General features: G+C 46.4%; 1 protein-coding gene across 1 annotated transcript; it reads right to left on the bottom strand.

Moving 5' to 3' along the window:
- Nucleotides 1–1644: 1644 nt before the first annotated feature.
- On the bottom strand, nucleotides 1645–3484 carry LOC105041196 (uncharacterized). The gene is made up of 2 exons (XM_010918058.3): nucleotides 3202–3484; nucleotides 1645–3100 (listed from the first exon to the last, which is right to left on the bottom strand). The coding sequence occupies exon 2, from the start codon at nucleotides 2926–2928 to the stop codon at nucleotides 2014–2016; it is 915 nt and encodes a 304-aa protein (XP_010916360.1). The 5' UTR covers nucleotides 2929–3100; nucleotides 3202–3484; the 3' UTR covers nucleotides 1645–2013.
- Between the last annotated feature and the right edge of the window lie 12464 nt (nucleotides 3485–15948).

Below are 15948 nucleotides of genomic sequence, written 5' to 3'. Positions count from 1 at the left end.
AATCCTGACATATGTTATCCCTTTAGGGGCCCTTGTCTGCAAGAATATTTGGAAACAGTAGACAGTGGATAGAGATAAATAGGTCCACAAGTTAAGGAGCATGGGCTGTCAACAATAAGGCAAGAACGCTGGAGGTTACGGTCTTTAATAAATTAGGTAGCCTTGGCTGATATCCGAAGCTCCATGTTTGAGAACTAGCTTAATACGGTCAAAGCTAAACAGTGCTTTCCCGTCATTGCATGTTACCTTCCTGCAAAGCCTGTGTCAATCTTGTCTTCTGGGTGGTTGGCGTGTGAATAGGTTTAAGGCGTTTGAAAGAGGATTGAACGGATCCAGTTTCCATCCCATTTTCCTTAGGCCAAAATATCCTTAGGGGCCCAAAGCTGGTACCGTAAAAGCTTCAGGCCCAGTGGTTAAATAGAAGTTCATGATGGCACATTTGTGCATGTCCTTGTCAAACTTATTTTAGATCAGCCTTTGGTAATTGGAAACAAGGAACACCATTTCTTACATGGAAGAGTTGATAAAAATTTAAATTTCTCCTCGTCAGACTTCGTTCCCCTGTAAATAGGGTCTCATGCTCCCTAGTAGTCATGACTCTTGATAGTATTTTCAGGGCATAACATAAGAAATACTGATCTTCTTATAGTTTGACTCTCGTTACTAGCACAGCTGATGTTGTACCCTTGCTGTCTTCATTTTAGTTAACTGGAGTATCTTCCTCTACGGAAAATATATATATATATATATATATTAGGTTAACATAATTGCGGGAAAATAACTTCTCTGAGTTCTTGTCAAGCTCTGTTCTCCTTTAATGTTTGGCTTCTTAATCAAAGACCCCATTCAGACATGCCTTAAAATTCTAAAACTCTTCTACCAAAGCCATTGAAACTAATAGGCTCTCGATCCTCTTGTCAATGGGAACAACAGTTTTGTCAATCTAGCTTGTGACCTCGCCTCTCAACCATTGCTCTTGATACTTCGTACATCCAAATGCTTAAGGCACATTTTAGCAGCATCACCGCCGTATACAAGTGAAAACGCATGTAAAACCCCCGAAAGGCCATTGAAAGCTTGCACCACACCGCCCAGCCTCTACTGTACTTCTTTACCAACAGCAAGTAATTTCATAGATCTCGAGGCAACTGTTTCCATTAAATTAAAGCTTCCCCGAGCAACCCCCGCCCCGACCAATCCCACTCCTACTTGCAGGGCAGTCATCAAAGAGGAATCTTTGCAGATGCTGTAGACTAATCACAATAGATACACTCCAAATGGACACCAGAGAACCATAGCATATCCAAAATAAAATATTAGGCACTCGGTACGGGCTTTAAATAAACAAAGTAGCCTTCACTGGCCGGCCGCGGTCAAAGTTGAACGGTACTGCCCCGGTTGCTCACCACCATCTCACGCTAAGAGCTCAGTGGCATAGATGGGAAAGAGACCTCCATCACCACTTGCTGTGGCATTCTATTAATCTCAGAAAGACCCAGTAAAACCAAGCCTCTTGGAACGCAAGCCACTTCAAACAGTGGATAAGAACAACACAAAGCAAGCACATCAACAGCCAACAGGCTTTCTACCTTCTTTTCCCATAAAAAAAATGTAAAAGCATCACAATTCACAACCACCATGATATATATTAAAGACAAGCCTCTTCCATTATACTGTCCCAAAAGAGAGTGCATGACAGCAAATGAAGCAAAGAAACAAGAAAGAGAACAAAAAAGATAAATAGCGAGGAGATAATAGCAATGCTTAGGTGTGGGAGTGTAGACCAAAAATTCCTTGGGGGCGGCTGTTGTAGCTCGGAAAAACCCAAGAAATTTTCTCCCACGCCCATTACAGACAAAAACCATCATATGTTTTCTCCTCCTCGGTCCTCACCGAAATAAAAAAACTAACACCTCTTCTAACGCCACTTCAGAACCTACTCTCGCGAGATTTCAAACTTAACACATATTATTATTATTAAATATTAACTGAACTGCAAAATTTTCCAAGCTCTCAGAGATCCAGGTCCATCCAGGCGTCGATGCTTGCGAAATCACCACCGTCGGGTAGGTCGCCTAGGGCCAAAAAGTCGTCCACCGAACCAAACTCAGTCACCGGGAGGAACGCGTCGGATCCGAACCCCAAGTCCAGCTCCGGTAGTAGCAGGGGTTGCTCCGCAAATAGCTCCGCGATGGACGGCTCCTCTTCTACCGCCGCCTCCTTTGCGGGCGGAGGCTGGCTGTCCACCGCCAGTGTGGCGCCGGAGACATCGAGGACGGAGGAGTGCGACGCCGCCTCAGAGCAGCCAACGGAGAGGCATGACGAGTTGGAGTTGGAGTTGGAAACGGAGATCGTGGTGGTCGAGGCGGCGGAGAGACCGCTCTTCTCGGCCTGAAGGCGCCTGGCGGCGGTTTCATAGGCAAGGGCAGCCTCCTCGGCGGTGTCGTAGGTGCCCAGCCACAGACGGATCCCTCGGATGGGATCGCGGATTTCGGCCGCCCATTTTCCCCACGGTCGCTGGCGAACACCCTTATGCCTCGACGACGAGGTGGTGGACAACGAGCTCGTCGAGCCAGGGGCCTTGGCCTTCTTCTGGGAAGATTTGGGGGTCTTAGGGTTTCGCTTGCCGCTTTCTTGAGACGAGGCGTCAGCTGGAAAGGAAAATAGACCGAATGGGTGGACGGAGAGTTCCTGAATCACCCGTCTCCTCCTCGAATTCATCATCGCTCTCTTCTCCTCCTCCTCTTCGCTTTCACTGGACTCGGTGGCTTCCGGATCGTCAAAATAGATCCGGATTTTTCTCACCAATTTCGGCTTGGGTTCACATGCGAGAGGACGGAGATCGGATCTCTGACTAGTCCTCTTCTTCCCCTCTTTTCTCTTCACCATCCGTCCTTGATTGAAGAGATGCCTTTGAGGCCCTGGCATTTTTTTTTTCTCCTCTCTATGTTCTCTCTGAAAACGAAACAAAATCGAAGAAAAAACACGAAAAATGGAAATAAAACACAATTAACTCTGTCAAGAGAGGTAGCCTCTCAAGAAGATGAAGAGAAAATTCTCTATATGTTGGAATCCAATGTATTTCACTCCAAAGCGAACACTGCAAGGCCAAAAAGGCAAAAAAAAAAAAAAAAAAAGAAAGTAGGGTTTAATCAATGATGGAAAAAATGAGGAAAGGGTAAACTGGGGGTAGATCGATACCGAGGAGATCGAAATCGCATCGAAGCCGTCTTCGATTCCTGCGGCCTCCGTCGCATACGGGAGGAAGAGGAGAAGGAGAAAAGCACAGCGAGGCCAAGCGACGAACAAAGGAGACAAGAGATCCAAAGAGCTCGAGCTCTGCTTTCTGAGAACAACAAAGAGAGGAACGCTGAGTCGAAAAAACCAGACGACATAAATCCTCGACGTCTTCTCTCTTCTTCTTCGTCGATGCCGTCGCTCGCTCTCTCCTCTCTTCTCTTCTCTCTCGGCTCCTAAAACCCCAGACAGAGGCGAAAAAGAAAGAAACATACGAGTTGGGGATACTTAAAGCGACGGTGAGCCCGACTGGGAGATGAGGCCATGGCATGATCGAATGGCTGTGGTTAGCCCCCTGGGCCCCTATTGCTGTCACTCTGTTCGTGCCCCCCGGTGGCGTGAAATAGACCCCTCTTCTACCACGGCGGGATATTTAATAATTTATTATATCGAGGTAATATAATATTAAATTAAATTAATATATAAAGAAAAGAGGCAGAAAAGACACCGATCTGGAAGAATTCAGAAAAAGTTGAGGCGCAGGGAATGGACGGATAAGATGGAAGGATGAGCCTGTGCAGTTTCTTTTGCTTAATCGAGACATTGGAGCAGCACTCCAAAGTGACTCGGACTTTTGATTGCTGGAACTCACTACCAACACCAACACCGCTTCTCGTTGTGTGGTGGCGGATTGCTGGGTGACGGTGTGAAGTTGCTCTTTTTGGAATTTGGTAATTGGTGCAGCGGGGTGCGTTGAAATAAAAAATAAATAATAAAAAAAATATTTATGCACATGGTAATTTATCCCTACTGCCGTGTTACAGCTGGTCCAGCTGGAATTGGCCGTTTTTTTGCCAACGAGGGAAATGTAATTAGCTGCAATTACGTTTATTCCCTCGATAACTAATGATATATAGCAAGTATAATAGTCTTGAACACCGGGCTGGAAGTAGGCCTGGGCTAGTCCATAGCTCATCAGATTAGGCTGACTCCAATCTGAGCTACGGGCTAATCCTGATTAAGTTTAGATCGAATTTAGACTCAATATTAGCGCAAATATACTTTTTGTGCCAAGCTAGAGTGATTATGTGTTTCAACCCAGTTCCAGCCCTAGCCTAATCATGAAGCCAACCCGATCCTAAAAAAATAACATAACTGATACAGTCAAATCACATCAAACCCATAATCGATGCGGTTGAACCACATTATTGATGTAGGGCCAAGTGAAAGAATAGGTTCACTTGTGTTTGGATTCGCTGAGCTCTAATTTTAAATCTTTTGAAGTCCTGAATAATTTCGATCCTTAAAGATCTTCAATCAATTAGGATTCTCTCCTAATATCTTTAAATATCCATCTGTATAGCTTCATTCCTCCACTAATCTCCCACTTGTGGTAACCAATCATCAATCCTAGTAAACGAAGGCAAGATCCCATCCTTGCTCACCATCTAGGGCAACAATGACCATGGCAATTGAGGACTATATGTTGTTGAAAGAGGCCAATAAGCTTCCATGCAAGATGCAACCCCTTCAGATGAATTGGAAGGTCCAGAACGATGCCAACATCAACCCCATCACCATCCATCATTCTATCTATAATCGCAAGGATCCTCACCTATGTGACTTTGATACATCCATGATCCAATTTCCACACTGTTCTTCATCCCTTTCCCTCGTCAAATTATCTATTGATCCTTGCTATCAAAGGATCAGTTGGATTGGAACAATGAATATCAATTGTTATGAAAATATTATTTCCTCGAATAAAGCTGACGCATAGGGAAGATGATCCCGATCCGACCTTGATAATGGCCGATCCAAACTGATTTGATATTTGGTTTACGTTAAATAGAGAAATCTCAGAATCCGTATGACAACCTGCCATGAATGGACAAGAAAGAAATATATCTCTCCAAAAAAGAAAGAAAATAACAAATATATCTCACCTAGCAAGTTAAGACTAACCGTCTGATTCTCTTTCTTTCTCACGATTCTTCAGCCTCTGCCTATAAATAGAGATCCACAAAGGACCCCCAAGTATGAAAATACTTCTCTCCATAAACGCTCACTCTTTTCCATCTATTCTAGAGATCTAACTTAAGCGTCGGAGAGTTTCCATTAGAACCAACTCCGATCGAAGACTTATCTTGTAGATCTTGCCACCGCTGTCCTGCTGTTGCCATCCGACTCTAGCCGATTCGACCCAAGGATAAATTTTTACCGTAATAAATTAGCACTAGAGGAAGAGCCCAGGCCCATATATGAGAATGAGTGAGTATTCAATGAGAAGAGCTTCATCACACTGCTCTAATGTCGATCGGATCCGATCATCCATAGATCGGCCAAATATAGACCAAGACCTACCATCTGTAGATCAACCAACATCGATCAGATCTAACTATCTTCAAATTAGTCAAACACCAATCAGATTCGATCCTCTCCAAATCAGTTATATATCGATCAGATTAGATTAGTTAGCACCGTCCAAGCCATCTTAGTCAGACTCAATATTGAGGGGCTCAAACAGAGTAGGAGATCATAGTATCCAAATGAGGAAAAAGATTTTGAAAATCCCTAAATTCTCGAATTATGCTTGCTTCCTTGTCTATATTCAAAATTTAATTTGAATTCTTGGTTGGATCCAAATGAAGAAAGAGATCACAACATCCAGATAAAAAAAGAGAATCCAAATGAGGAAGGAGATCACAACATCCAAATAAGGAAGAAAACTATAGAGTTTCTTGATTTTTGAATCATTCTTACTTTTCTATCTATATTTTAAATTTAAATTTTTGACGGAATCCAAATAAGAAAGGAGATCACGACAGATTGAAATCCAAGCAAGGAAGAAGATTACGAAAATCTTTCGAATGCCACCTAAATCACGGTGTATCCATATTTCCAAGTCTACTTGAACAGAATCAAGGACATTCTAAAAGAACAGATCCTAAGAGGGAGAGATTCCTACAACTTAAAGCTCTCATGGTAAAAGGCTCACAAGCCCTCATTCATCATGATGTTTTCTTTCCTTCTTGTAGATCCACAGGTCATAAGAAGGTCGAGGACATCAGAAGGTTGAAATCATAAGAAGGTTGAGCTGAAATAAAGATCAAACCAATCTGAAGTGAAGCTCCAGGTTGAGCCAAAGTAAAAATCAAATCAATCCGAAATGAAGATCAAGATCGAACTGAAGTAAAGATCAAATCGATCCAAGATGAAAATTAAGGCCAAACCAAGACAAAGCTCAAAATCAAGCTGAAGTAAAGATCAAACCAATCCAAAGTGAAGATCAAGGCTGAACCAAAGTAAAGATCAAATCAATTAAAAGTGAAAATCAAGACCAAACCAAGGCAAAGCTCGAGGTCGAGCCGAAGAAAAAATCAAATCAATCCGAAGTGAAGCTCAAGGTCGAGCTGAAGTAATGACCAAACCGATCTGAGGTGAAGGTCAAGACTAAATCAAAATAAAGATCAAATCGATTCGAGATGAAGATCAAGTTTAAACCAAGATAAAAATCAAATCGATCCGAGATAAAGATCGAGGTCGAGCCTAGGCAAAGATCAAGGCTGAGCGAAGGTAAAGATCAAAGCAAACTAAGGTAAAGATCAAGACCGAGCCGAGGTGAAAATCAAATCGATTCGAAGAGATAATCAAGATCGAGGCTAGACTATCAAGTCCAAGGTTGAGGTAAAGATCAAGACCGACTTGACAAAGCCAACCTTAGGGAATCAACCCGAAGATGCCAACTTGATGAAGGTGACCTAAAGAGGCTGACGTGATGAAGCTGACCTAAGGAAGCTAACTCGATAAAGCCGACCTAAGAAGGCTGACCTAACAAAAGCTGATTGAGGGAGTCCAAGGTAACAAACTAAACTCTTTTGCAGGGCTTGAACATAATATTGGATTGAACCGAAGATCTCGATAATCAAGAAGTGAGGGCTAATACCTAAAGGACCCTCAGAGGCCCCTCGTTCTTAAATGAGCTGAGTCGATGGAAGTGTTGATTGTATGAGAAGTGAAGGCTAGCCTAAAGGACCTTCAGAGGGCTAACCTATAAGGATTCTCCGATCTTACTGTCCAAGCTGTGCAAATCGAAGACCTCGGTAACTAAAAAGTGGAGGCTAACTTGAAGGATCCTCAGAAGCTTCTTGTTCTTAAACGAGCTGAGCTGATAAAAGTCTTGATCGTATGAGCAGCAAAAGCTAACCTAAAAAGATCTTTGGAGAGCTAACCTATTAGGATCCTCAGAGCTTGCCAATCCAAGCTATGCAAACCGAAGACCTTGGTGACCAAGAAGTGAAGGCTAATTTGAAGAACTCTCTGAGGCTCCTCATTCTTAAATGAGCCAAGCCGATGAGATATCCTTGGTCGTGCAAGATGTGAGAGCTAACCACGAAGGACCCTTGAAGCCCACAAATGCAAATTATTAGGACTGAAGATCTCGATGATCAAAAAGCGAGGGCTAACCTGAAGGATCCTCGAAGGCTCCTCATTCATAAATGAGCTGAGTCGATAAAAAAATCTTAGTTGTACGAGAAGTGAAAGCTAGCCATAAAGGACTCTGAGAGCCCATGGACGATCATGAGTGAAGAATGTCGCTCATCCCAAAGGTAAGTAGAGCAAAAATCACTAACGACCATGAGCAAAGAATGTTGCTCTTCCCAAGGTGAGTAGAGCAAAAATCGCTAAAAAGCGAGGGCTAATCAAAGGAGTTCCTTGAAGGCACTTCGTTACCATGATGAAGCCCACCATGATGATCAAGCACTTCATCACCTTGACAAAAGTCGACCATTATTTCGGATGCTTCATCACCAATATAGCCACTTTGACTTCATTCGAAAATCTCCATACATCAGATGGCTAAATCGAGGATAGCGTCAGCTATTACATATACTCCCTTCGTCCAATCTAATTCTAGTTTGGACTCGAAAGTATGGAGACTTATATTATGGATAGAAAGATTCTTTCTTCAGATAAAGCTGATGATAGGGACGGTGGTCCCAATCCAATTTTGATGATGGCTGACCCAAGCTGATTTGATATTTGATTTATACCAACTAGAGAAATCTCAGAATCTGCATGACAACTTAACACAAATGGATAAGGAAGAAATAACAAATAGATCTCTCCAGATAAGGAAGAAAATAACAAGCATATCTTGTCCAGTAAGTCAAAGTTAACCATTGGATTCTTCTTTCTTCTCAGGCTCTTTAGCCTCTGTCTATAAATAAAGGCTTATAGGGGAATCCCAAAGTATGAAAATATTTCTCTCCCTAAGCGTTTACTCCTTTTCATCTATTCTAGAGATCTGACTTAAGCATCGGAAGATTTTCATTAGAGCAAACTCCGATTGGAGACTCATCTTGCAGGCCCTGCCGTCATCGTCCTACCGTTGCTATCCAACTCTAGTTGACCCAACCCAAGGATAAATTTCTGCCACAACACCAATTTTAGGAGAAGAATGTCCATCTTAATTTAAATGTTTTTTTGTGTTTTAGCTACTAATTGGATTTGAGACAAAAGTTTTTGATTTTTGTTGTTGGATTAGCACTATTTTTTAAGAAGATGGTGGTGGATTCGAATGCTCCTATACAGGAGAAGGTCTAAATGCCCAAATTGTATTCTTTTAGGCCATGATTGCTAATGTTGGGGGTATGATTGCTGCCCAATTTTTTTGGGCCAGATAAGTTATTGAAGCTAGCTCAACCGAGTTTGGGTTGGGCCTGGATCTAGGCTCGAATCAAGCTCGGACTTGAATTTTTTAAAAGTTTTTGAACCTAACTAGCGCCAAGGGTGAAAATAACCTCAAGCCAGACTTGGGTAAGGGCATGGCCCAGCCTATTTCCAACCCTACTTGAACATAGCCTAATTAGAGAGGATTAGGATTGTATGTTTTGCGTGAAAGTAGGATTCACCTTCCTTTGCTCGAATTTGCTATTGGATTACCCATTGCACAGGTCTCCCTAGAAACTCCATTCATTTGTCTGCACAAATCTCGAAGTGACTATTGGATGATCCAAATATAGATCTATGTTAGGGTAAATCCTTCTATCACATGAAAGATACAACCCTAGCCCAATTGTACCGACAAGTTCTCTAGGTTTGAAATTCCAGCATATTTTATTTGTTAAAGAGAATCAAAGAAAAAATAGAATGCAAGGTAATTGCTGGGAGAAATACAAATATACTTAATGTTTGGATGGATGCACTCTCCATGATCCCTTGCCACTTTGTTTCGTCTAAGATGGGTGTATTTATTCACTTACTGGTGTTCATTATCGCCCGTGTAAGCTTGACTTCCTAACTTCTCTCTTAATTCTTAAGACTTCCTACATTGACCTGAAGGTAGGATTGGAACTGGACTTAGACCAGCTCAATTTCGGATCAGACTTCGGACTAGATCTGAAATAGTTCAGGTCGAGTTTGGACCTAATTATAGGATCCGTTTATTTTGCAGATCAGGCTCGACATACCTTTAGCCCTGCTTGGGACCGACCCAAATTCGAGCCCGAATTCAGACCTGAGCTTGAGCCTGATCACCTAAATGGATCACCTTGAGCTCTTCTTCTCTTGAATTCTCTCAAAGAGTCCTGATGGAATCCGCATGGATTCGAGTTCTTGACCCTCCGTATCCCATTGAGTATGGTGATGAGGTCGCCAGTGGCAAGGGCAAGGACGTCGAAGCAATCAACCGTCGGCCGCGACGTGTCTACTAGGACTAAGAAAATAATCAAAATTCGAAGAAATCCATCCAATCTGACTTAATAAGTATCGATTTCGGTTGGTTGAAAGATATAAATTGGATAGAATCAGATTGAAATTTGTAAAAAGATTGATTATTTACAGTCAGTTCTGTTCCTACACTTTTAGTCCCTATGAAATCGAATCCGATCGATATAGTATTTCACAAACTCACTTTTATTTTAGGATGATGTTGTTTAGACTTCAATACTTCATTCTAAAAAATACCCCATCATTTATTTGGATTCATGAAAATATTAATATTAAATTATTAATGGAAGCACATCAATTTGAGATAATTCTGAAGTAAAAACTTTCAGATATAATTGCTTTCAGATAAATAATTTTTTTTTTCTATTTTATTTTGTACAGATTTAAAAATAAGTTCAAAATTTATAACTTATAAAGTTTAGGTTTTTTTAATGTTAAATTGATCAAAATAAATAAATAAGCTTAAAAGAGTCAATATTAGATTTAAAATCAATATTGGGTCAACATTAAAGCTCAAACCGACACAGCCTATCCGAACCCACTACAAATCATTCACTTCAGTTTCAAATAATTTATACATGATAAATGATCAGTAGTGGATTGAATTTTCTTCAATTTGATTGAGTTCGATTGAATGAAATTTTTCTCCCAATCCGATTGAATCCGACCCATGCTCAGCCCTAATATCTATCATGGCCAAGTTTGTGTGCGAGGAGATCGTCGCCTCTTTGGCCTCCGCTGTTTATAAGAAGCTTACATTTGACTTTCTTCGTTGCACCCGCCGCACCCCCAGCCTCCAGGACACCATCCTCCCCAATGTTCGCTTTGGCCTTGCTTTCCCCGATCCTGATGTTGCAACCACCAACCTCTCTGTCCTCTCCACCATGCCTCCCACCTCTTTGACTGCCTTGTCTATGATGCCTACCACGAGATTGCCACCTGCTTCGACTCCATCTACCTCACCCCCACTGTCGCCCTCGGATGTATCATCACCTGCAACGACATTATCCTCCTCTGTGATACCTCCCTTATACTCATCGACTACATCTCTACCTGGTGGCACCGCATCGCCACCGGCGCCCTCACCTGCTTCGATGTTGTCGCCCGTGTCGCCTTCGACTCCCTTCGCTGGTCTGCCCAAACAAACCCTAAACCCCCGATGTGAGATAGATGGCCGATGGGATTTATAAACTCAAGATGGTCCAATCGGATTTGGGCCGAACTCGATCTTAGACTCAGACTGAGCTCAAGCCTAGATTGATTAAAAAATTTTGAGCCAAAGTTTGACCTGAAGTCTAAAAAAAATTTTAAGCCTGGCTCAAAGAAGGGAATGGCCAGTCGCAGCCCGGCCAATTCCAGCCCTACCTCGATGTAACAAAAACAATTAAAAAATAAAAGCCGGAGAAAAAGGATGGGAGTTGGTTTATAAAGGTGAGGAACGCGGAATAGCTTTGGTTGGGGCGGGTGGCGCTTTTTGAAAGCTTGGAAGGTCCTTGTCATATTCTCCCGAAGTCGCGAGCGCGAGATAGATCCCTGTCTCTTGCTTCTTTTCGAAGTTGCAAATCCTTGGCTGATCTGCTTATCCGATTTCATGTTCGGTTCGACGAAAGCTTCACTTGGTCAGCGAACATGCTCAAAAGTAGGTCTGGTGGGTTCTTCCAAGCAGCATCTCGGACAGTGGTCTGCTGTTGCATCTGATACGGTGATTTGCACAACAAAAGATCTGACCTGGCTTGAGTCAAAATTTAAGTTATCTAGTGTTTGGAACAGGTTGTCTACTGATTGAATGAGCTTTGGTTAATTTACATGAGGTTGAGACTTATATGGCTAGCCTGTAAGCTATGCCTTGAAATCAGGCTCTGTGTTCAGCTTGTTTCCTCATGGAATGAGATTGAAGGAGCCCATTGTCGGGAAGGAAAAAATGTTTTACATATGATGCATGAATGGTGGCATCTTTGTGTACCACAGGGCCAAATCAACAAAAAGATATACAACTGTTGGGGGATACCCGCCGACCGACCGACCGACTGTCGGAGGGCCCGACCGACTGTCGGAGGGCCCGACCGACTGACGGCCCGACCGACCGACTGACGGCCCGACTGCCTCCGACGGACGACTCCGACTGGCCGATAGACCGACCGATAGTCGGTCGGGCGACCGACTGACGGATGCCATCAGCGGTTAACTGCCGGCCATTCAACGGCCCATCACCGGCCGGGGGTATGTCGGGCGTAACCTTCCCGACCAACTGAACCCGGGGGTCTGATGGCCGACTTACATGATGCTCGCCGATCAATGGAGGGGCCCGACACTACTCAGCTGGCTACCGACCTTGGGTCGGTCGGCTCCTCCAACCACCGTACAGCCGCCAGACGTTGTCAGCTCTGACACGGACATACGGCACAGTTACCTAGGGGCATTGTCCCGCCGAGAGCCGGGTCAACCCTGGTGATTGGACGGCCACACGGCGACATGACATTTTCACGGCGACTCTGACAATCCACAGTGAGTTGACAGCTCCTCACTTGTCCGCGCCATTAATGACGGCGCCATACCTGGCTCCACTATATATACCGGGGAAGGCAACAGTGCAATGGATCCGCCCGTCTCTCCCACATACGCAGGCTCGCTCCTCTCTCCCTCTCTCTTTCTCAGAGCTCTCTGTCTGCATTTCACTGTTGCCCAGTCACCTCTCTGACTTGACCGTCGGAGGGTCCCCGCCGGAGCCGCCTCCGGTCAGTGCGGACTTCCTTTTGCAGGTGCACGCTCCCCGGCGATCAGACGACGAGGCGATTGGCCGCAACAGATTGGCGCGCCGACCGACCGACGCTTGGCCGAGCCCAGAGGTCCGAAGGAGAAGCGGAGAAAAGGTCGGGAGCCCGCCGAACCAAGCAGGCCCCCGACCGATAGTCGGCTTTCTCCACCCCGACAGATCCAAAAATCGCCCCGACGACAGACTTCGAGGCCGGTGCGTCCCAGGTATAACTCCTACACTCCTCTCTCCGCTCCCCGTGCGCAGATCCTGATGGAGATCGAGGGAGAGGAATACCTGCGACGGCCTCCGCCTCTGAAGGCAAAGGGCCTCGACCATCGGAAGTACTGTCGGTTCCATCGGAGCCACGGTCACGACACCGAGCGGTGCATCCAGTTGAAAGATGAGATCGAAAATCTCATCCGTCGGGGGTACCTCGGCAAATTCCGGAAGGGTCCGTCGACCCAACCGATTGCCGAACGACGCCCCCAGCCGACTGAAGAGGCGCCGACCAACCAGCCGACGGCCGGAGTCATCAACATGATCTCCAAGCGGCTGGGACCGGGGATGTCTGCTGGAGGGGAGCCGACGAAAAGGCCACGCCCGGACGACGTAATCACCTTCACAGAAGACGACGTTCGGGGCATCCAGACTCCCCACGACGACGCTGTTGTTGTGTCGGCGACAATAGCCAATTATGATGTAAAACGAATTTTTGTTGATAATGGAAGTTCGACAAATATTTTATTTTACTCGACCTTCTCCCGAATGCGACTGTCAACTGACCGACTTAGGAGGGTCCCTGTGCCCCTGATCGGCTTTGCCGGAGACACCGTCACGACAGAGGGAGAAATTACCCTGCCCGTGACGGTCGGTACCGAACCACGGCAAAGCACGGTCTCCCTCACTTTCGCGGTCGTCCAAATTCCTTCGGCCTACAACGCCGTACTTGGGCGACCCGGACTGAACGCCCTCAAGGCGATCGTCTCGATGTACCATCTCCTTGTTCGATTCCCGATCAAAAACGGAGTCGGGGAGATGCGTGGAGATCAACAGCTCGCCCGACGATGCTTCCAAATCTTCGCTCAAAACGACGAGATGAAGGATCCTCTGACAATCGACAAGCTGGACCAGAGGGAGGAGGAAGAACGGGGTTCGCCCGCCGAGCAGCTCGAGGCGATCCCGATTGGAGAAAGTCCCGACAGGAAAGTTTGGGTCTGGTCTCAATTGCCCGACGCCGAACGACGCCGACTGGCGGAGCTGCTGACGGCCAAGGCCGACATATTTTCTTGGTCAGCGGCGGATATGTCGGGCATCCCTCCGGAAACGATTACTCACCGACTCAACATCGACCCGACGATGAAGCCGGTGAGGCAGAAGAAAAGGTCCTTCGCCCCAAAAAGGCAGAGGGCCATCGACGAAGAAGTGGACAAGCTACTCGAAGCAGGCTTCATTCGGGAATCCACGTATCCCGACTGGCTCGCCAACGTCGTCATGGTCAAGAAAGCCAACGGGAAGTGGAGGATCTGCATCGACTATACCGACCTCAACAGAGCCTGCCCAAAGGATAGCTTCCCACTTCCGAAGATCGACCAGCTGGTGGATGCGACGTCTGGATTTCGACTGCTCAGCTTCATGGACGCCTTCGTCGGGTACAATCAGATCCGGATGGCGCCTGAAGACGAGGAGCATACCGCGTTCGTAACTCCCAAGGGCCTCTACTGTTATCGGGTGATGCCCTTCGGATTGAAGAACGCCGGGGCCACCTACCAGCGACTCGTCAATAAGGTCTTTAAAGACCAGATCGGGCGTAACATGGAGGTGTACGTGGACGACATGCTGGTAAAGAGCACGCAGATCCCGGACCATGTTCAGGATCTCGAGGAGACCTTTTGCACCCTTCGCCGACACCAAATGAAGCTCAACCCGACCAAGTGTGCTTTCGGGGTGACCTCAGGGAAGTTCCTCGGATTCCTCGTTTCTCAGAGAGGGATCGAGGCCAACCCTGAGAAGATAAAGGCAATCCTCGACATGCGTCATCCGAACACCAAGAAGGAGGTCCAACAGCTGAACGGAAGAATCGTCGCTCTTAGCCGATTCATTTCCCGGTCGGCTGAAAGGTGCCTCCCATTCTTCAAGATTCTGCGTCAAGCGGACGGTTTCTCTTGGTCGGATGAGTGCGAGCAGGCCTTTGAAGGCCTGAAAAGGTACCTGGCTTCCCCGCCGCTGCTCGTAAAGCCGCAGGTCGGGGAGACCTTGTATCTCTACTTGGCCACATCTTCCGAGGCGATCAGTTCGGTGCTCGTTCGGGAAAATGAGTGCCGAACTCACCAGCCCATCTACTACACCAGCAAAGTGCTCCACGGCGCCGAAGCCAGATACTCGGAGACGGAAAAGATGATTTTCGCCCTGACTGTCTCCGTGCAACGACTTCGACCGTACTTCCAGGCCCACGCCATCGTGGTGCTCACCAACCAGCCCCTGAGGGCAGTACTGCGCCGGCCCGACACATCTGGACGACTCGCTAAGTGGGCAATGAAGCTTAGCGAGTTCGACATTCAATACCGACCAAGGTCTGCCCTGAAGGCCCTGGTCTTGGCCGACTTCATCGCCGAGTGCCCGACGACCGACCAAGGGTCGGGAGCTGAAGACCCGGGACGAGATACGGTCTCTGAGCCAGACCCGATCTCCACCTGGGTACTCCACATCGACGGAGCCTCGAACGCTCAGGGAAGCGGGGCCGGGCTCCTGCTCACGAATTCGGATGGGGTGGTCACCGAATACGCCCTCCGGTTCGACTTCAAGGCCTTCAACAATCAAGCCGAATACGAGGCGCTCCTCGCCGGCTTGAGGATGGCGAAGGAGCTGGGCATCGACAGCCTCCGGGCATTCTCCGACTCTCAGCTGATCGTGGGGCAGGTCAAGGGCGAATTTGAGGCACGAGATCCGACCATGATCAAATATCTTCAGAAGGTGAAGGACCTCGTGGCGCGCCTCCAGTATTTCGAGATCTCCCACATCCCTAGATCGGAGAACGCCCGCACCGATGCTCTCTCCAGATTGGCAACGTCGGCCTATGACTCTTTGGGTTGGACGTTCGTCGAAAACCTCCAGCAGCCGAGCATCGATCGGGTCGAAAAAGTACAGCAGCTAACGTCCGAACCAAGTTGGATGGACCCGATCGCCCAGTACCTGACCGACGGGATCAGTCCCGAGGATCCCGCGGA

This window comes from Elaeis guineensis, chromosome 3 (genome assembly GCF_000442705.2).
Source record: "Elaeis guineensis isolate ETL-2024a chromosome 3, EG11, whole genome shotgun sequence".
In the NCBI taxonomy this organism is placed as follows: Eukaryota; Viridiplantae; Streptophyta; class Magnoliopsida; order Arecales; family Arecaceae; genus Elaeis; species Elaeis guineensis.
The sequence above is the reverse complement of the archived record's forward strand: the minus strand, read 5'-3'. Positions and strand labels throughout refer to the sequence as shown.